This window comes from Hemiscyllium ocellatum, chromosome 6 (genome assembly GCF_020745735.1).
Source record: "Hemiscyllium ocellatum isolate sHemOce1 chromosome 6, sHemOce1.pat.X.cur, whole genome shotgun sequence".
Classification (NCBI taxonomy): Eukaryota; Metazoa; Chordata; class Chondrichthyes; order Orectolobiformes; family Hemiscylliidae; genus Hemiscyllium; species Hemiscyllium ocellatum.
Genome location: NC_083406.1, coordinates 123,498,101 through 123,520,181, shown reverse-complemented (window position 1 = coordinate 123,520,181; position 22,081 = coordinate 123,498,101). Strand labels below are relative to the sequence as shown.

The window sequence follows — 22,081 nt, the reverse complement described above, 5'->3', positions numbered from 1 at the left end:
GTGGAATCGTTGGGGTGTGAAATCACAACTAGTGAAATCCTTCTACACTCTCAGACTGTGAGCACGATCAGTTCAGTCACTGTGTCGTCATGTCCCACATCAACAGCTTCCCAGTCCTGACCCCTCGAGCTCTACAGAACCCAGAACTATCCTGATCTTTAACCCTGACCCTCCGACAGTGCGGCACTCCCTCAGCACTGACCCTCCAACAGTGCGGCACTCCCTCAGCACTGACCCTCCGACAGTACGGCACTCCCTCAGCACTGACCCTCTGATAATGTGACACTCCCTCAGCACTGACCCTCCGACAGTGCGGCACTCCCTCAGCACTGACCCTCTGACAGTACGGCACTCCCTCAGCACTGACCCTCCAACAGTGCGGCACTCCCTCAGCACTGACCCTCTGACAGTACGGCACTCCCTCAGTACTGACCCTCTGACAGTACAGTTTGGTGCCGTTACAAAGACCATTGGGATCACCCTTGAGAGTGGGATTGGATTTCCGGCTCTTTAGACCCGGAGGTTTACCAGAACCTGTTCCAACCGGAATTACGTCTGCTGTGTAAAATATAATTGGATTGTAAATGATTAACAGGGATATTTGCTCCCTGTACTGTCCTCAGATCTGTGGAGAATCTTAATTCAGGTGTAACTCAGGCTGGTCTCTTCAAATAAGATTCTACAGTCTAAGAGTTTAGAGGAAATATATCCACCCACAGCGGACATCAATCTATCAAGTTTTCCTTCATTCACCGACACTGACTTTCTGAAGTGCCCCAGCTCCACCTTAATTTCCCAGGTCTAAACCACATCCCCAAACACTATCAGCACGGCCAATCCACCTAACCTGCACATTTTTGGACCGTGGGAGGAAGCCCATGCAGACACGGGGAGAATGTGCAAACTCTACACAGACATTTGCCTGAGACTGGAATTGAACCCAGGTCCCTGGTGCTGTGAGGTAACAGTGCTAACTACTGAGCCACATTTGCTCCTGACTAATTTACCTCACATTATGGGCAATTCACGTGAGCCACCCTCACGTTTCCTCCTCCATGTTGTGACCGGTTTGCTCACCCCCATCATAGTCTCGTTCACACTCACCCAGGCGTCAGGAAGCCAGGCCCGGCCCTGCCCATGAACCTCATGGTGTGTGGGTCACACCCCATAACCCACTCCTGACTCCATCTACTCGCTGAGGATTCTCCCTGAGCATCCTGGTGACTCTCTCCCGGCCAGCTCTGCGCTGAGGTTACTGACCGTGCAGCTAGTTTCTGTAGTTAGAATGAACCGTAACACACCCCCACTGTCTGACGTTCCCTTTTCCCAAGTGTCTCTTGTGACAGATTTAAGTGAGTTTCCACTTCATTCTGATAGTTGCCTTTTTCTCAAACTAAACCACATCGGCAAAAAACCATGAGTGGACACATCAGTGCAGGTACAAACCATGTTTAATAAAGTCATTCAGCCACAGCGTATTGAATTTCCTTGATCATTTCCCTCAAGGCATTCTATTTGGATACAGTAACATGATTTCATAAGTTGTTGTTGTCACAGTGAGGGGTGAATTCCCTCTCCATGCTCCTCACAGCCATCGGAAAATATTACTCCTGAGTCCGATTGTAGAATTTGCTGGGGAAACTCGGCGGTGCTGGCAGTGGAGAGAAACACGGTTAACGTTTCAAATCTGATTCTTCAGAACAGTTCAGGCCTTCAAGCCTCTTTGCTAGATTCAAACATTACCTCTGTTCCTCTCTCCACAGGGAGTGCCAGGCCTGCTGAGTTTCTCCAGCTATTTCTGTTCTGTTTTATTGATTCGCAGGATGTGGGTCTCTGGTTAGGCAGCATTTATGACCCATCCCTAATTGTTAACAGTCATCCATATTGCTGTGGGTCTGGAGTCACATGTAGGCCAGACTGGCTAAGAATGGCTGATTTCCGTTCCAAAAGGACATTATTTGTTTCAGATCTCCAACATTGGCAGTTCTTCAATTTATTTCAGATTCTAAAATGTCCTTCAATGAGGCCCAGCCAATTTCCCTCCTAACCCCATGAATCAAATCATCCAATCACAACATAGTGCTTCAGGACATCAACCAATTACAACACTCCATTTGAATTATAGCTGTTCACCAATTCATCCAATCAGAGCGCACACTTTGAGCTCCCCAGCCAGTCAGAGTGCACCCCTCTGAGCTCTCCAGCCAATCACAGATCATCATTGGCTGGTCTTGGCAAGTTTTGAGAAGGTTTGTAGCTCAGGTTGAGGTTTAGGATATGGGTTTGCGCTGAGCTGGAAGGTGCATTTCCTGACGTTTCGTCACCCCCAGTGGTAATGTTACCGAGCAGGGTGACGAATCGTCTGGAAATGAACCTTCCAGCTCCAAAATCATTGCCTGGTTCCAAGTTAGTTTTGGTTGAGAGAGATATATAATTGGCTGATGGAGGAAGTGGTGAGGTGCTGATTGGTCACATTATTTGACTATCCCACTCCTTCCATGTTGTGGACAGAGGTCTCCAGTGAATGCCCATCCCCAGCAGGACCCCAGACATTTTCCAATTCTCCAGGGATTTCACAGGAACTGTGTCTGCTCCAGCTGTGGGGAGACTCCAGGCCATTCCTCCAACCTGTTCGGCGATATTATTACACCCCGCTGCCTCAGAAGGAGGGATGCTATCATGGTACCACAAGGACCCCATTGGCCTGTTCTTTTTTTTTAAGTGATATCACGCACCACAGAGTGACGTTCCCATCGAGCCTGCCCCATCATTCAACAAGATCATCCACATTCTCACTGAATAACCTTTCATCCTCTCAGCCATCCAGTATCTCCGCCCGCCTGCCCTCAACACCCTCCAGAGACTCTGCAACCAACCGTTTCCAGGGAGAGAGCTCCAAGGATTCACCTCAGAGAGAGAGAGAGAGAGAGAGAGAAGGAACTGCTTCTGGTTTTGGGGAAAGCCCAGAATTCCTTCGCTGAAGGAAACAAGGGAATGAGCAGTGAATCTGACAGAGCTGGTCAGGATCAACACTGAATCGATTGAAGCAAGGAACCCGCCGACAGATGACAGTCCAGGTCCCTCAGACTGAGGTGGATGGATATTACTGCATTCACGGGGGGGGGGGGGGGGAGGGGGATCTTTGTCTCTCCCGAGCCCAGAGGGGTGTAGAAGCTCAATATACTGGAGACTAGAGATGAGTCGATATTCTGAACCCTTGAGGGGGGAGGTGGGCTGGTGCAGGAAAGTGGAGCTGAGGGAGACGGCCAATTCCTGCTCCTATTGCTTCTGTCCTGAATATTAAAGCTAATGATGAGCTCGTTCCTGACTTCCCAACAAGCCCCAATTTGTAAAAAAAAAATGTTATAATTCGCAAGGAAGACTATTTCTTAATTTCTCGGTGAATTCCCTCCCTGGCTCCTGCCATCGAGAGATTAATGGAGGTGTTCATTCAGGAAATTCGAGGAGACCATTCCTGGGGGAAGGGGATGTTGGGGGGTGACAGGTTCCTGAGCTAACACTAAGGGCCCAGGAGCCTCTCACACCCTCTGACCTTTGACCAGATCCAAGGTCGAGGATGTCTATATACAATGGGCCAGAGAGAGGAGGACAGTCCGGCCTAGTTAGTTAATGGACATTCTGGAGCCTTTGGGCAAATGTTGTTCACAGGATGGGGGCGTCACTGGCTGGTTATTGCCCCATCCCTAATCTGAGGGATGTGAACTCGAGGGAGGTCCCGGGACACAAGGATGCACAACAACATTTGGCACGATGGATTCTGTACGGTGTTCCCACGGCAACGGGTTTAGTGCAACTAGAGAGAGGGAGAGAGAGAAGGATAACCGCGAGAGCAAGAACGACAGAGAGAGTGAGAACAAGGGATGGAATGAGAGAGGGAGAGTGAGGGAGAGAATGTGAGAGAGAGGGAGAATGAGGAAGAGAGGGAGAGGGAGAAGGATAAGGGAGAGAACCAGAACGACAGAGAGAGTTAACAAGGGAAAAAATGAGAAAGGGAGAGAGTGGAAGTGATAGAAAACAAAAAAGTGAGAAAGGAAGAGAGAGAGGCAAGTGAGAGGGTAAAGGAAAGAGAGTGAGGGGTTGAGGGAGGGAGATTGGGAGAGGGAGTGAGGGGGAAGGGGTGGGTGACCCATGCTGCTGGTTGTCCCTGTCAGGTCAGCACACAGCTCCTGGTCTGCTTCCGATGGCTCCGATGGAGAACTGTCCGTGCTGCCTCCTCAAACACCTCGAGGACACCATCACACAGCAACGCCGAGCACTCCACGTACTTCACCGCCTTGATCTTACGGGCAAGCCTGGCCCCTTGTTGGTAACTGATTGGTGCCAGTTCACGTTTGAGGAGGTTCAGGATGGTGCTGGAATCATGGCGGAGATCTTTCTTGGTGCCAACCAGTAACACGGGCACGTTGGGTCGATGGCGTTTAACCTCTGGGTACCAGTCATTCCAGATATCGTGGTAGGAGCCCGGGTCCCCGATGGAGAAACAGATGATGAAGATGTCAGTCTGTGGATAGTAGAACTGGCGAATGGACAGCAGATGCTCCTCTTGGGGAGCTGTGTCCCACAAGTTCAGAGTGACCATCCGCTGGTCCACCGTGATCTGGGTGGTGACGGCGTCAAAGACGGTTGGCACACTGTCCTGAGGGAAGGCTCTGCTGGTGAGACACACGATCAGCGAGGTCTTGCCCACTAGCTCGTTGCCTAGCAACATCACCTTAATGGTCACCATCCTCCACAGTCACTTCCACACCCGACCTACAACAAAATCCAATCTGCCATTAGTAAAAGAAAACGCAGATGTACCTTTCTCTAGCACCTGTCCCAACCTCAGGATTGTGAGAATCCCTGTTGAAGCGAACTCACTGTCGTAATGTTGGAGGTTTGCAGACAGACAGTACACAGCAGGATCCCACAAGCAGCCATCTGATCAAGGATCAATAATCTGAGGAAGTGATGACTGATTGAGGGAGAGAAAAGGGAGGGAAGTGGAGTCAGGGATTGTCAGATCAACTGTAATCATATTGAATATTTGCACAGGCTTGATGGGCCGAAGGGCCTCCTCCAGCTCCTATTTCAGATGGTTTAGTGGTCGTGGGTGATGATACAGGAAGCTGACAAGACTGAAGAGGCTTTAACTGAACATTTAACCCTAGATATTAGGAGCAGAAATAGTCCATTCGGCCCATTCTCACCATTCAATAAGACCATGGCTGATCTGTTTGTGTTCTGCATCCCACGTTCTCATCTACTTCCATTACACTCTAATTCCCTTCCCTGAAAATGGGACAATTAAACAACTCCCTGGGAGGTGGTTCCACAAATATCCCCGTCCTCAATGATGAAAGAGCCCAGCACATCAGAGCAAAAGAGAAGGCTGCAGCATTTGCAACAATCTTCAGCCAGAAATGCCGAGTGGATGATCCATCTCGGCCTCCTCCAGTGGACCCCAGCGTCACAGACACCAGTCTCCAGCCAATTCAAATTCACTCTAAATGACATCAAGAAATGGCTGGAGTCACTGGATACTGCAAAGCTTACGGCCCCTATTCCAGCAATGGGACTGAAGACTTGTGTCCCAGAACCTGCCGCTCCCCTAGCCAAGCTGTTCCAGGACAGTTACAACACCCGCATCTACCTGACAATGTGGACAATTATCCAGGTACATCCTGTACATAAATAGCGGGACAAATCCAACCCGGCCAATTACCGCCCCTCCTCTATAACGGACAGTGTCCTCATCCCTTGCTGGATCTGCACCGTGGTGCCCATGCACCAGAAAGTCTCGAACCCTCTACACCTCCGAACTCTGCTCTGCATTTCAGAAAGTCTCTGTTTTTTTAAAATCTTATTGTCAAAGTGAACAACTTCGCTTTCTCCCACAGTCTGCTCCATCTGCCAGGTTGCCCATTTTCCTCAGGTCCTCATACCCACCTCCATGTTGACTTCTCTTCACATGATCCTCCCCCCCCCCCCTTTGGCACCATTTGCTGCAGTTAGTGACAATGTCCTTGTTATCCTTCTCTCAATTGTTCCTGTAAATTGTACAACGTTAAGACCCAGTACAGACCCCTGGAAGTCTCCATCTGTCACCTCCAGCCAATTAATGACCCCTTTACTCTCTGGTTTCTGCCAGTCAGTTAATCCTTCACCCGTGCCAGTATCTTACCACCCCCCACTCCCACCCCCACCCCCACCCCCACACCACAAGTCACGACTTTCAGTATTAGCCTGTGTTTTGGAATCTTGCTGAATGCCTTCGGGAAATCCAGGCACGGTATATTGGGGAGCACCCTTTCTGCACACACCATGTCTTTGAATTAAATAAACAGCAGCATTCACAAAGCACCTGGACCGATCCATGGATCATCGGAAGGGAATGGAGGGATACTGATCCTCTGAGTGAAGGCAGTTTTAGCAAAATGTGTAGGCACAGGCTCGGCAGCTCAAAGGGCCTGTTACCGGGCTGTATTGTGCTTAGTTCTGACTGCTGCCTCCTCCCCCCAATGGCCTGGAGCTTTTCCAAGTCTCCAACTGTAATCCCTTCAATGATTCAAACAGCTTCCCCCAGACAGATATTCCTTTTTGGATGGGATCATATTTGCTACAATTTCCTGAATCTGGGGAGTTTTGGAAAATTATCACCAACTGCTTTTAAACCCCCAGAATGGAATCCATCTGAACCTGGCGCCTGTCCGCTCACAGCTCTCTCTGTTTCCTCTATCCCACTTCCCCTCTGACGGTCATTACAGCAGAGTCCTCTCCCACCCCCACCCCTCGGCTCACAGCCTGTTATTGCAGTGTGTTCTGTATCATCCTGAGTGAAGACAGGAGCAAAATATTTGTCCATTTCATCCACGATTTCCTGCCTGTGGACTATTATCTCCTGGTTCTCACTCTCGAGGGCATGTTCCTGATGAAATATCTTTAAAAACTGTTCCTATCCATTTTGACATTCTCCGCTCACTTCCTCGTACCCCGGTCTCTTCCTCCTGATTAACCTTCCAGTCATTCTCTGCGATTCTTCACATTCTGACCATTTATCTGACCTGTCACTCCTTTTTGTATCATTATCTGGTTTCCCTTCAGTTTGATGCTTTCCTTAAGTTCTTGAGATAAGATGATGCATCCTCCCTTTAGAATGGGAATATATTGACTCTCCGTATCTGCCACTGTCTGCATTGACCTATCCTCTGACCTCCAGGCCACGTCATTACATCTGAGTTTAGATTAGATTACCTACAGTGTGGAAACAGGCCCTTCGGCCCAACAAGACCACACCGATCTGCCGAAGCGCAACCCACCCATACCCCTACATTTACCCCTTACCTAACACTACGGGCAATTTAGCATGGCCACTTCACCTGACCCACTATCATCTATTTACGTTTAAAACACTAATCTTAGATGGTGTTTCTCCCTCTCAAACTGAACATCGTTTTCCTAATATTTTCCTAATCAATGATATTATGGTCGTTGTTACCAAGTGGTGTTTTCACTCTGAGGACCTGAATACAGCCATAGAGTCATAGAGGTGTACAGCACAGAGGAAGGCCATTCGGCCTATCAGAGTCTGCACTCGTCCCCTAACTATTCTAGTCCCATTTTCAAATCTCACCATCTGCAGTGGGACAGTGGGATTTATCACATCTCGCAAAACCAAGCCCAATCTAAACCTGCTGCCTGGTTAGCTCTGAGCAGCAGCACAGCAGCTCAGTGGTCAGCACTGCTGCCTCACAGGGTCCCAGGTTCAATTCCAGCCTCGGGCGACTGACTGTGTGGAGTTTGCACGTTCTCCCCGTGTCTGGGTGGGTTTCCTCTGGGTGCTCCGGTTTCCTCCCACAGTCCAAAGATGTGCAGGTCAGGTGAATTGTCCAGGGATGTTAGGGCTCGTATTGGTCATTGGGAATGCAGGGTTACAGGGGTAGGACTGGGGGTAAAGCTCAGTGGGATGCTCTTATGAAGGGTCAGTGTGAATGTGTTGGGCCTGTTTGGAAGCATTCTGTAAGCTTCCTCTCTGGTCAATTGGATCTTTCCAGTTTCGATGTCACTCAGGATTGTTGCCATGCCAACACCCAACATTCTGATCGTTAAAACCTTGAACCAGATTGGGGTCAGTAGTAGGGGACAGTAGACCACTCTGTCTACTGACCTGATTCCCTCCTATTCCTCATCTCCACCCAGAGCCCCCTGACCCAAGGTCATCACTAACTATTACATCATTATTACCCTCTGAATAACCCCCCACCCCCCAGTATTTATTTAGCTTGTGATTTTTCTCAAATATCATGTACCCCTCGATGTTCACACCCTCATTCTCATTATCAGACAGTCATGGCTCTATAAAGGCTATTAGATTACATTTAATTACATCAAAGTGCACGCCCTGTTTGTTATGAACGTTACACACAGTCAGATATAAAGCTTTTAGTTTTGCCTTTTTGTTCTCTTTGTAACACCTCGTCCTGACTGTTAGGACACCCTGAGGTTTGTAAATAATCGTTGGTATTCGGGAACATGTCTACTGGTGAAACAAGGCGTGTTTTCCCAAAGCTCTGTCTCTCACTCTCCAGGACAATACACAAGAATACAGATTCACGGGGAAACCAGCATCGATTCTGCGACGAGAGGAGAGTAGACTCTGAATAATGGAGACGTTGCCATGGAGAATGCTCCCGTTAATACTGACTGACAGTTACCTGCCAGACATTGTTTAAACTTTAAACCAGGCAGGCTGGCTCTGATTGGTCAGGGCATTGTCCTGAGAAAGAACTTTGCCTAAAATAGTCTGTAAAATATTCTTGTGAAATGTTCAGCTGAGTGTGAAGTGAAAACTATCAACAAAAATATCCTTCCTCAGTCATTTTCTTTTGATTTATTCTCTCTGTTCCTTCCATCTATTCTCTGACCTTCATTCCCAAGATGATAATTATTTGTCTCTCCTGCTTTGACTCTGCCCCTTGATTCATGAACTCCAGTTAAAACCTGCCCCCCCCCCCCCCTCTCCCCCCGGTGTGTTGTACTCTGTGCCAAAGGGTCACACTCAGGGGGATCAGCACATTCTCTCAAACAGAGAACCTCAAAGCTGGGAGCAGTCAGTGCTGTGTTCCTGTCTGTCCCTCACTCACTGACACATCCTCCTCTCCCTGACCATTAATCCAGTCAGAAAAATAAATAAATAGATGGAGAAGGTGGCTCAGTGGTTAGCACTGCCGCCTCCCCCCAGCACCAGGGACCCGGGTTCGATTCCCACCTCGGGGCGACTGTCTGTGTGGAGTTTGCACATTCTCCCCGTGTCTGAGTGGGTTTCCTCCCACAGTCCAAAGATGTGCAGCTTAAGGTGGGTTGGCCGTGGGGGAGTTGCCCATAGTGATGGCGGGGTGTGGTCTCACCGTGGGAAACACAGGGTTACAGGGATGGGGGGGTGTGGAGTCTTGGGGGGGTGCCCTTTGGAGGACCAGAGTGGACTTGTTGGGCTGAATGGCCTGTTTTCACAGGGTAGAGCTTCTATGAAATCATCAGAACCCTATCACAGAACCACACAGTGTAGGAGTGACCCAGGTGTGAAATGCCAGGCCTTTCACCTGCCCTCAGCCCAGTGCTTTAATGTTATGGTTCTGTTCGCCGAGCTGGGAATTTGTGTTGTAGACGTTTTGTCCCCTGTCTAGGTGACATCCTCAGTGCTTGGGAGCCTCCTGTGAAGCGCTTCTGTGATCTTTCCTCCGACATTTATAGTGGTTTGTCTCTGCCGCTTCCGGTTGTCAGTTGCTGCCCGCTGCAGTGGCCGATATATTGGGTCCAGGTCAATGTGTTTGTTGATCGACCGGTCACTGCAGCGGACAGCAACCGACAACCGGAAACAGCAGATATAAACCATAACAATTACCGGAGGAAACATCACAGAAGCGCCTCACAGGAGGCTCACAAGCACTGAGGATGTCACCTAGACAGGGGACGAAACGTCTGCAACACAAATTCCCAGCTCGGCGAACAGAACCACAACAACGAGCACCCGAGCTACAAATCTTCTCACAAACTTTGAACTGGTGCTTTAATGTCCCCTCTCTCCACCACCGCTCTCCCAGGCACTGCTTTCTGGATTATCACCCACCCCCCTCACATTCCCCTGAAACCTCTGGCCCCTCACCTTGAACCGGTGTTCCCTCGGGAATGATCCTTCACCTAAAGGGAACAGGTTGTCCCTTATTGAAGCCCCTCACCATTGTCCACGGAAAGTGAGTGGACTGTCAGTGTGTTTGTGGATGACGGAGGGAGACAGACATGGCGGGAGATCTTGTGGATGGGGGCAACGTGAGGTCATGTGCTTTGGCAGGAAGAATAGATCAGAAGACTATTATTGAAAGCCAACAGAGAGCTGTGGAACAGAGGGATTTGCGAATCCTTGTGCATCAAGACTCAAGATCCACATTCAGGTGGAAAGGCAAATGGAAAGTTGCCCTTTATTTCAGCGGCAATTATTATAAAAGCAGGACGTTTCACTAAAACTATACCCAGCGCTGGGCAAAACACAGTGGGAGTTGTTTCAGGTTCCTTCTCGAAGGAGAGCTAGACCTGCCTTGGAGACATTCCCTGAGAAGATTCATGTTGGTGGGGGGACGGTTCGATGAGGAGAGGGTGAGGAGGTCGGACATGTAGACGATTGAGAGGTGGCTTCATTCCCGGGGGATTTGACACGGTGCACGTGGGAATGCTGTTGTTCAACAGGGACCAATTAGATTAGATTAGATTACTTACAGTGTGGAAACAGGCCCTTCGGCCCAACAAGTGCACACCGACCCGCAACCCACCCATACCCCTACATTTACCCCTTGCCTAACACTACAGACAATTTAGCATGGCCAATTCACCTGACCCGCACATCTTTGGACTGTGGGAGGAAACCGGAGCACCCGGAGGAAACCCACACAGACACGGGGAGAACGTGCAAACTCCACACAGTCAGTTACCTGAGTCGGGAACTGAACCCGGGTCTCAGGCGCTGTGAGGCAGCAGTGCTAACCACCGTGCCGCCCACATGCCGTGCCGACCAGCGGGGCATCATCTGGGAATAGGGGTTTGCACGTTGATAACAGAGATGAGGAGGAACCTCGTCTCTCAGACAGGCGGGAATCTGTGGAATTCTTCACGGCGCAGGGCTGTAGAGTAAGAACGTTCCAGTGAGTGTACTCAAGGCTGAGACAGACGGAGTTGTAACCAGCGACGGAATCGAAGGAAAAGGCAGGAAGGTGGAGTTGAGGGTGATCAGACCTGCCATGATCTCAGTGACTGGCACAGCAGACTCGATGGGCTGAATGGCCTACTTCAGTCTTCAGTGAGAGTGCCTCCTGGAATAAAGCATTGAGATAACGCTGGGCTTCCCTAAGGAGCCCCAGTGTTTACAGCTCACCGACCCCGAGTGAACCCTGCACTGACTACACTGACACTCAGACAGAAACACTGACCGACCGACTCACCGACCAACTGACCGACCGACCGACCGACCGACTGACCGACCGACTGACTGACCGACCGACTGACCGACTGACTGACTGACTGACTGACTGACTGACTGACCGACTGACTGACTGACTGACTGACTGACTGACTGACCGACCGACTGACCGACCGACTGACCGACCGACCGACCAACCGACCGACAGACTGATCGACAGACTGATCGACTGACTGACCGACTGACCGACCGACTGACTGACCGACTGACCGACCGACCGACTGACCGACTGTCCGACCGACTGACCGACCGACCGACTGACCGACTGACCGACCGACTGACCGACCGACTGACTGACCGACTGACAGACTGTCCAACCGACCGACTGTCCGACCGACCGACTGACCGACCGACCGATCGACTGACCGACTGACCGACCGACTGACCGACCGACTGACCAACCGACCGACTGACCGACCGAATGACCGACCGACCGACTGACCAACTGACTGACCAACTGACCGACCGACTGACTGACCGACTGACAGACCGACTGACTGACCGACTGACCGACTGACCGACCGACCGACTGACCAACTGACCGACCGACCGACAGACTGACTGACCGACCGACTGACCGACTGACTGACTGACTGACCAACTGACTGTCTGACTGACCAACCAACTGACCAACTGACTGACCGATTGACCGACCTACCAAGTGATCAACCAACTGACCAACTGTCCGACTGACCAACCGACTGCATGACCAACTGACCGACTGTCTGACAGACCAACTGACCGACTGACCGACCAACCGACCGACTGACCGACTGACTGACTGATTGACTGAGCGACCGCCTGACCAACTGACTGACCGATTGACTTACCAACTGACTGACCGACTGTCCGAACCACTGACCAAGTGACTGACTGACTGACCAACTGACTGACTGACCAACTGCCTGACTGACTGACCAACTGACCAACCAACTGACCAACTGACCGACTGACAGACTGACCGACCAACTGACCAACAGACCGACTGACTGACCGACCGACCGACTGACTGACCGACTGACCGACTGACTGACTGACTGACTGACCGACCGACTGACCGACCGACTGACCGACCGACCGCCCAACCGACCGACAGACTGATCGACAGACTGATCGACTGACTGACCGACTGACCGACCGACTGACTGACCGACTGACCGACCGACTGACTGACCGACTGTCCGACCGACTGACCGACCGACTGACTGACCGACCGACTGACCGACTGACCAACCGACTGACCGACCGACTGACTGACCGACTGACAGACTGTCCAACCGACCGACCGACCGACTGACCGACCGACCGATCGACTGACCGACTGACCGACCGACTGACCGACTGACCGACCGACTGACCGACCGACCGACTGACCGACCGAATGACCGACCGACCGACTGACCAACTGACTGACCAACTGACCGACCGACTGACTGACCGACTGACAGACTGACTGACTGACCGACTGACCGACTGACCGACTGACCGACCGACCGACTGACCAACTGACCGACCGACCGACAGACTGACTGACCGACCGACTGACCGACTGACCGACTGACTGACCAACTGACCAACTGACTGACCGATTGACCGACCTACCAAGTGATCAACCAACTGACCAACTGTCCGACTGACCAACCGACTGCATGACCAACTGACCGACTGTCTGACAGACCAACTGACCGACTGACCGACCAACCGACCGACTGACCGACTGACTGACTGATTGACTGAGCGACCGCCTGACCAACTGACTGACCGATTGACTTACCAACTGACTGACCGACTGTCCGAACCACTGACCAAGTGACTGACTGACTGACCAACTGACTGACTGACCAACTGCCTGACTGACTGACCAACTGACCAACCAACTGACCAACTGACCGACTGACAGACTGACCGACCAACTGACCAACAGACCGACTGACTGACCGACCGACCGACTGACTGACCGACCGACCGACTGACTGACTGACCGACCGACCGACCGACCGACCGACTGACTGACCGACTGATCGACCGACTGACCGACCGACCGACTGACCGACCGACCAACCGACTGACTGACTGACCGACCGACCGACTGACTGACTGACCGACCAACCGACCGACTGACTGACTGACCGACTGACTGACCGACTGACTGACTGACCGATCGACAGACCGACTGACTGACCGACTGACCGACCGACCGACCGACTGAACGACCGACCGACCGACAGACAGACTGACTGACCAACTGACTGACCAACTGACTGACTGACTGACCAAGCGACTGACTGACCGACCGACCAACGGACCAACAGACCGACCGACTGACCAACTGACCGACCAACTGACCGACTGACTGACTGACTGACCGACCAACTGACCTACTGACCAACTGACTAACTAACTGACCGCCTGACGAACTGACCAACTGACTGACTGACCGACTGACCAACTGACCGACCAACTGACCAACTGACCGACCGACTGACTAACTGACTGACTAACCGACCAACTGACCGACTGACCAACGGACCAACTGACCAACTGACCGACCAACTGACCAACTGACTGACTGATTGACTGACTGACCGACTGACTGACTGACCGACTGACTAACTGACTGACTAACCGACCACCTGACTGACTGACCAACTGACCAACTGACCGACCAACCGACCGACTGACCGACTGATTGACTGACTGACCGACTGACCAACTGAACGACCGACTGACCAACTGACTGACCAATTGACTGACCAACTGACTGACCGACTGACCAAACCACTGACCAACTGACTAACCAACTGACTGACCGGCCGACTGACCAACCGACTGACTGACCGACTGACCAACTGACTGTCTGACTGACCGACTGACTGACCAACTGACTGACCGACTGACCAACTGACTGACCGATCAACTGCCTGATTGACTGACCGACTGACCGACTGACCAAGTGATCAACCAACTGACCAACTGTCCGACTGACCAACTGACTGAATGACCAACTGACCGACTGCCTGACAGACCAACTGACCGACTGACTGACTAACCGACCAACCGACCAACTGACCGACTGACTGACTGACCAACTGAGCGACCGCCTGTCCAACTGACTGACTGATTGACTTACCAACTGAGTGACCGACTGTCCGAACCACTGACCGACTGACCAACCGACCAACTGACCGGCTGACTGACCAACTGACCGACTGACCAACTGGGCGACCGACTGACCAACTGACTGACCGACCAACTGACCAACTGACCGACCGACTGACTAACTGACCAACAGACCGACTGACCAACGGACCAACTGACTGACTGACCAACTGACCGACCAACTGATCGACTGACCAACTGACCAAGTGACCGACCGACTGACCAACTGACCAACTGACCGACTGACTGACTGACTGACTAACTGACTGAACAATTGACTGACTGATTGACTGGCTGACCAACAGACCGACCGACTGACCAAACCACTGACCGGCTGACTGACCAACTGACCGACTGACTGACCAACTGACAGACCGACTGACCGACTGACTAACTGACTGACTGACCAACTGACTGACCGACTGACCAACTCACTGACTGACTGACAGACCATATGACTGACTGACCAACTGACCAACTGACTGACTGACCAACTGACTGACCGACTGACCAACTCACTGACTGACTGACAGACCATATGACTGACTGACCAACTGACTAACTGAACAACTGACCGACGGACTGATAAACTGACTTACTGATAGACTGTCCAACCGACTGAATGACCAACTGACCAACGGATTGACAGACCAACTGACCGACTGACCAACTGACTGACCGACTGACTGACCGACTGACTGACCGACTGACTGACTGAATGACTGAATGACTGACTGACTGATTGACTGAATGACCAACTGACTGACCGACTGACCAACTGACAGGCCAACTGCCCGACTGACTGACCAACTGACCGACTGACCAACCAACCGACTGACTGACTGACTGACCGACTGACTGACTGATCAACTGCCTGACCCAATGACCGACTGACTAACTGACTGACTGACCTACTGACTGACTGACTGACAAACTGACCGACAGACTGACAAACTGACTGACTGACAGACTAACTAACCGACTGAATGACCAACTGACTGACTGACCGACTGACCAACTGGCTGACCATCCGACTGACCAACTGACTGACCGACTGACTGACTGAATGACTGAATGTACGACTGACTGATTGACTGAATGACCAACTGACTGACCGACTGACCAACTGACCGACCAACTGCCCAACTGACTGACCAACTGGCCGACTGACCAACTGACTGACTGACTGCCTGACTGACCGACGGACTGACTGACCAACTGACCGACTGACTAACTGACTGACTGACTGACCGACTGACTGACCAACTGACTGACCGACCAACTGACCTACTGACCAACTGACTGACTGACTGACTGACTGTCCGACTGACCAACTGACTGACTGACCAACCGACTGAATGACCAACTGACCAACCGACTGAATGACCAACTGACCGACTGACCGACTGACTGACTGACCGACTGACCGACCAACTGACCGATTGACTGACTGATTGACTGACTGACCGACTGACTGACTGACCAACTGAGCGACCGACTGACCAACTGACTGACCGATTGACTGACCAACTGACTGACTGACTGACCAAACCACTGACCAACTGACTGACCTACCAACCGACCGACTGACAAACTGACCAACTGACCGACTGACTGACCAACTGACTGACCAACTGACCGACTGACCATCTGACTGAACGAATGACCAATTGACTGACCAATCAACTGCCTGACTGACTGACCAACTGACTGACTGACCAACTGACCAACTGATCAACCAACTGACCAACTGTCTGACTGATCAACTGACTGAATGACCAACTGACCGACTGACTGACTGACCAACTGACCGACTGACCGACCAACTGACCGACTGACTGACTGATTGACTGACTGACTGACTGACCAACTGAGCGACCGACTGACCGACTGACTAACTGACTGACTGACTGACTGACCAACTGACCAACTGACTGACCAACTGACAGACCGACTGACCGACTGACTAACTGACTGACTGACCAACTGACTGACCGACTGACCAACTCACTGACTGACTGACAGACCATATGACTGACTGACCGACTGACCAACTGACTGACTGACCAACTGACTGACCGACTGACCAACTCACTGACTGACTGACAGACCATATGACTGACTGACCAACTGACTAACTGAACAACTGACCGACGGACTGATAAACTGACTTACTGATAGACTGTCCAACCGACTGAATGACCAACTGACCGACTGACCAACTGACCGACTGACCAACTGACTGACCGACTGACTGACCGACTGACTGACCGACTGACTGACTGAATGACTGAATGACTGACTGACTGATTGACTGAATGACCAACTGACTGACCGACTGACCAACTGACAGGCCAACTGCCCGACTGACTGACCAACTGACCGACTGACCAACCAACCGACTGACTGACTGACTGACCGACTGACTGACTGATCAACTGCCTGACCCAATGACCGACTGACTAACTGACTGACTGACCTACTGACTGACTGACTGACAAACTGACCGACAGACTGACAAACTGACTGACTGACAGACTAACTAACCGACTGAATGACCAACTGACTGACTGACCGACTGACCAACTGGCTGACCATCCGACTGACCAACTGACTGACCGACTGACTGACTGAATGACTGAATGTACGACTGACTGATTGACTGAATGACCAACTGACTGACCGACTGACCAACTGACCGACCAACTGCCCAACTGACTGACCAACTGGCCGACTGACCAACTGACTGACTGACTGCCTGACTGACCGACGGACTGACTGACCAACTGACCGACTGACTAACTGACTGACTGACTGACCGACTGACTGACCAACTGACTGACCGACCAACTGACCTACTGACCAACTGACTGACTGACTGACTGACTGTCCGACTGACCAACTGACTGACTGACCAACCGACTGAATGACCAACTGACCAACCGACTGAATGACCAACTGACCGACTGACCGACTGACTGACTGACCGACTGACCGACCAACTGACCGATTGACTGACTGATTGACTGACTGACCGACTGACTGACTGACCAACTGAGCGACCGACTGACCAACTGACTGACCGATTGACTGACCAACTGACTGACTGACTGACCAAACCACTGACCAACTGACTGACCTACCAACCGACCGACTGACAAACTGACCAACTGACCGACTGACTGACCAACTGACTGACCAACTGACCGACTGACCATCTGACTGAACGAATGACCAATTGACTGACCAATCAACTGCCTGACTGACTGACCAACTGACTGACTGACCAACTGACCAACTGATCAACCAACTGACCAACTGTCTGACTGATCAACTGACTGAATGACCAACTGACCGACTGACTGACTGACCAACTGACCGACTGACCGACCAACTGTCCGACTGACTGACTGATTGACTGACTGACTGACTGACCAACTGAGCGACCGACTGACCGACTGACTAACTGACTGACTGACTGACTGACCAACTGACCAACTGACTGACCAACTGACAGACCGACTGACCGACTGACTAACTGACTGACTGACCAACTGACTGACCGACTGACCAACTCACTGACTGACTGACAGACCATATGACTGACTGACCAACTGACCAACTGACTGACTGACCAACTGACTGACCGACTGACCAACTCACTGACTGACTGACAGACCATATGACTGACTGACCAACTGACTAACTGAACAACTGACCGACGGACTGATAAACTGACTTACTGATAGACTGTCCAACCGACTGAATGACCAACTGACCAACGGATTGACAGACCAACTGACCGACTGACCAACTGACTGACCGACTGACTGACCGACTGACTGACCGACTGACTGACTGAATGACTGAATGACTGACTGACTGATTGACTGAATGACCAACTGACTGACCGACTGACCAACTGACAGGCCAACTGCCCGACTGACTGACCAACTGACTGACTGACCAACCAACCGACTGACTGACTGACTGACCGACTGACTGACTGATCAACTGCCTGACCCAATGACCGACTGACTAACTGACTGACTGACCTACTGACTGACTGACTGACAAACTGACCGACAGACTGACAAACTGACTGACTGACAGACTAACTAACCGACTGAATGACCAACTGACTGACTGACCGACTGACCAACTGGCTGACCATCCGACTGACCAACTGACTGACCGACTGACTGACTGAATGACTGAATGTACGACTGACTGATTGACTGAATGACCAACTGACTGACCGACTGACCAACTGACCGACCAACTGCCCAACTGACTGACCAACTGGCCGACTGACCAACTGACTGACTGACTGCCTGACTGACCGACGGACTGACTGACCAACTGACCGACTGACTAACTGACTGACTGACTGACCGACTGACTGACCAACTGACTGACCGACCAACTGACCTACTGACCAACTGACTGACTGACTGACTGACTGTCCGACTGACCAACTGACTGACTGACCAACCGACTGAATGACCAACTGACCAACCGACTGAATGACCAACTGACCGACTGACTGACTGACCAACTGACCGACTGACCGACTGACTGACTGACCGACTGACCGACCAACTGACCGATTGACTGACTGATTGACTGACTGACCGACTGACTGACTGACCAACTGAGCGATAGACTGACCAACTGACTGACCGATTGACTAACCTGCAATCCTCTTCCTGACCTCTCCGCCCCCACCCCACTCCGGCCTATCACCCTCACCTTGACCTCCTTCCACCTATCCCACCTCCATCGCCCCTCCCCCTAGTCCCTCCTCCCTACCTTTTATCTCAGCCGGCTTGGCTCTCTCTCTTATTCCTGATGAAGGGCTTATGCTCGAAACGTCGAATTCTCTATTCCTGAGATGCTGCCTAACCTGCTGTGCTTTAACCAGCAACACGTTTGCAGCTGTGACCAACTGACCAACTGACTGATCAACTGACTGAATGGCCAACTGACCGACTGACCGACTGACTGACTGACTTACTGTCTGACCAACCTACTGGCCGACTGACTGACTGACCAACTGACCAACTGACTGACTGACTGACCAACAGACCAACTGACCAACTGACTGACTGAGTGACTGACCAACTGACGGACTGACTGACTGACCAACTGACTGAATGAACGACTGAATGACTGACTGACCAATTGACCAACTGACTGACCGACTGACCAACAGACCAACTGACCAACTGACTGACTGAGTGACTGACCAACTGATGGACTGACTGACTGACCAACTGACTGAATGAATGACTGAATGACTGACTGACCAATTGACCAACTGACTGACCGACTGACTGACTGACCAACTGACTGAATGACCAACTGCCCGACTGATTGAATGGTCGAGTGACCAACTGACTGACCAACTGACCAATTGACTGACCGACTGACCAACAGACCGACTGACTGACTGACTTACTGTCTGACCAACCTACTGACCGACTGACTGACTGACCAACTGACAGACAGACTGACTGACCATCTGACCGACTGAATGACCGACTGACTGACTGACCAACTGACCGACAGTCACAACTACCAACTGACTGACTTACTGACCAACTAACAGACTGACTGACTGACCGACTGACTGACTGACCAACTGACCAACTGACTGATCGACTGACTGACAGTCATAACTACCAACTGACCGACTGACTGACCAACTGACTGACTGACTAACTGACCAACTGATTGACTGAACAACTGACCAACTGACTGACCGACTGACTGACCAACTGACCAACCAATTGACCAGCTGACTGAATGGCCGACTGACCGACCTACCAACTGACTGACCGACTGACTAATTGGCCAACTGAGTGACTGACCGACTGACAGACTGACTGACCGACTGACTGACCAACTGACTGACTGATTGAATGGCCGATTGACCAACTGACTGACTGACACACTGAATGACCGACTGACCGACTGACTGACTGACCAACTGACCAACTGACTAACTGACCAACTGATCAACTGACTGACCAATTGATGGACTGACTGACCAACTGACTGAATGACCTACTGACCGACTGACTGACTGACCAACTGACCAACTGACTGACTGACTGACTGAATGGCCAACTGACCAACTGACTGACTGACTTACTGGCTGACCAACCTACTGACCGACTGACTGACTGACCAACTGACAGACTGACTGACCGACTGACTGACTGACTGACCAACTGACCAACTGGCTGACCGAATGACTAACTGACCAACTGACTGACTGGCCAACTGACTGACCAACTGACCGACCAACTGACCGACTGACTGAATGGCCGACTGACAGACTGACTGACTGACTGACCGACTTACTGACCCACTGACTGAATGACCGACTGACCGACTGACTGACTGACCAACTGACTGACTGACCAAATGACTGACTGACTGAGGGACTGACCTACTGACCAACTGACTGACTGACCAACGGACCAACTGACCGTTTGACTGACTGACCAACTGACTGACTGACTGACCAACTGACTGACAGAACGACTGACTGACCAACTCACTGACTGACTGACAGACCGACCGACTGACCAACTGACTGACCAGCTGACCAACTGACTAACTGACCGACTGACTGACTTACTGACCAACTGACTGACCGACTGACTGGCTGACTGACTGACTTACTGATCAACTGACAGTCACACTGACTGATGGAGTGACTGACCGAATGACTGACCGACCGACTGACCGACAGACTGACTGACCGACGGATCTCTGACCGACTTACTGACCAACTGATAGTCACACCGACTGACCGACGTATTGACCAACTAACTGACAGTTATACCTACTGACTGACCGTCTGACTGACTGACCAACTGACTGACCAACTGGCTGACTGACTGACCGACCAACCGACCAACTGACTGAATAGCCGACTGACCGACTGACTGACTGACCAACTGACTGACCGACTGACCGACTGACTGACAGACTGACTGAATGGCTGACTGACCAACTGACTGATTGATGGACCGACTGACTAACTGACTGACTGACTGACCGACTGACGGACTGAAGGATTGACCGACTGACTGACCGACTGACTGACTGGCCAACTGACTGACTAACCAACTGACTGACCAGCTGATGGACTGACTGACCGACCGACTGATCGACTGACTGGCCGACGGACTAACTGACCAACTGACCAAATGACTGACTGACCGACAGACTGATTGACCAACTTACTGACCAACTTACTGACCAACTGACAGTCACACCGACTGACCGACTTAATGGCCAACTAACTGACAGTTATACCTACTGACTGACCATCTGACTGACTGTCCGACTGACCAACTGACTGACTGATTGAATGGTTAC

The 22,081-nt window shown here is 51.4% G+C and overlaps 1 protein-coding gene across 2 annotated transcripts in view; it reads right to left on the bottom strand.

Annotated features, from left to right (window-relative positions):
- Positions 1-1,433: 1,433 nt before the first annotated feature.
- Positions 1,434-22,081, bottom strand: part of LOC132816586 (rho-related GTP-binding protein RhoG-like) — a 39,734-nt gene continuing 19,086 nt past the window's right edge. For both annotated transcript variants that reach the window (XM_060826376.1, XM_060826377.1), the window contains exon 2: positions 1,434-4,773. In XM_060826376.1, coding sequence (XP_060682359.1) covers positions 4,169-4,747 — 579 coding nt within the window. In that variant the 5' untranslated portion in view covers positions 4,748-4,773 and the 3' untranslated portion in view covers positions 1,434-4,168. The remainder of the gene's footprint in view (positions 4,774-22,081) is intronic.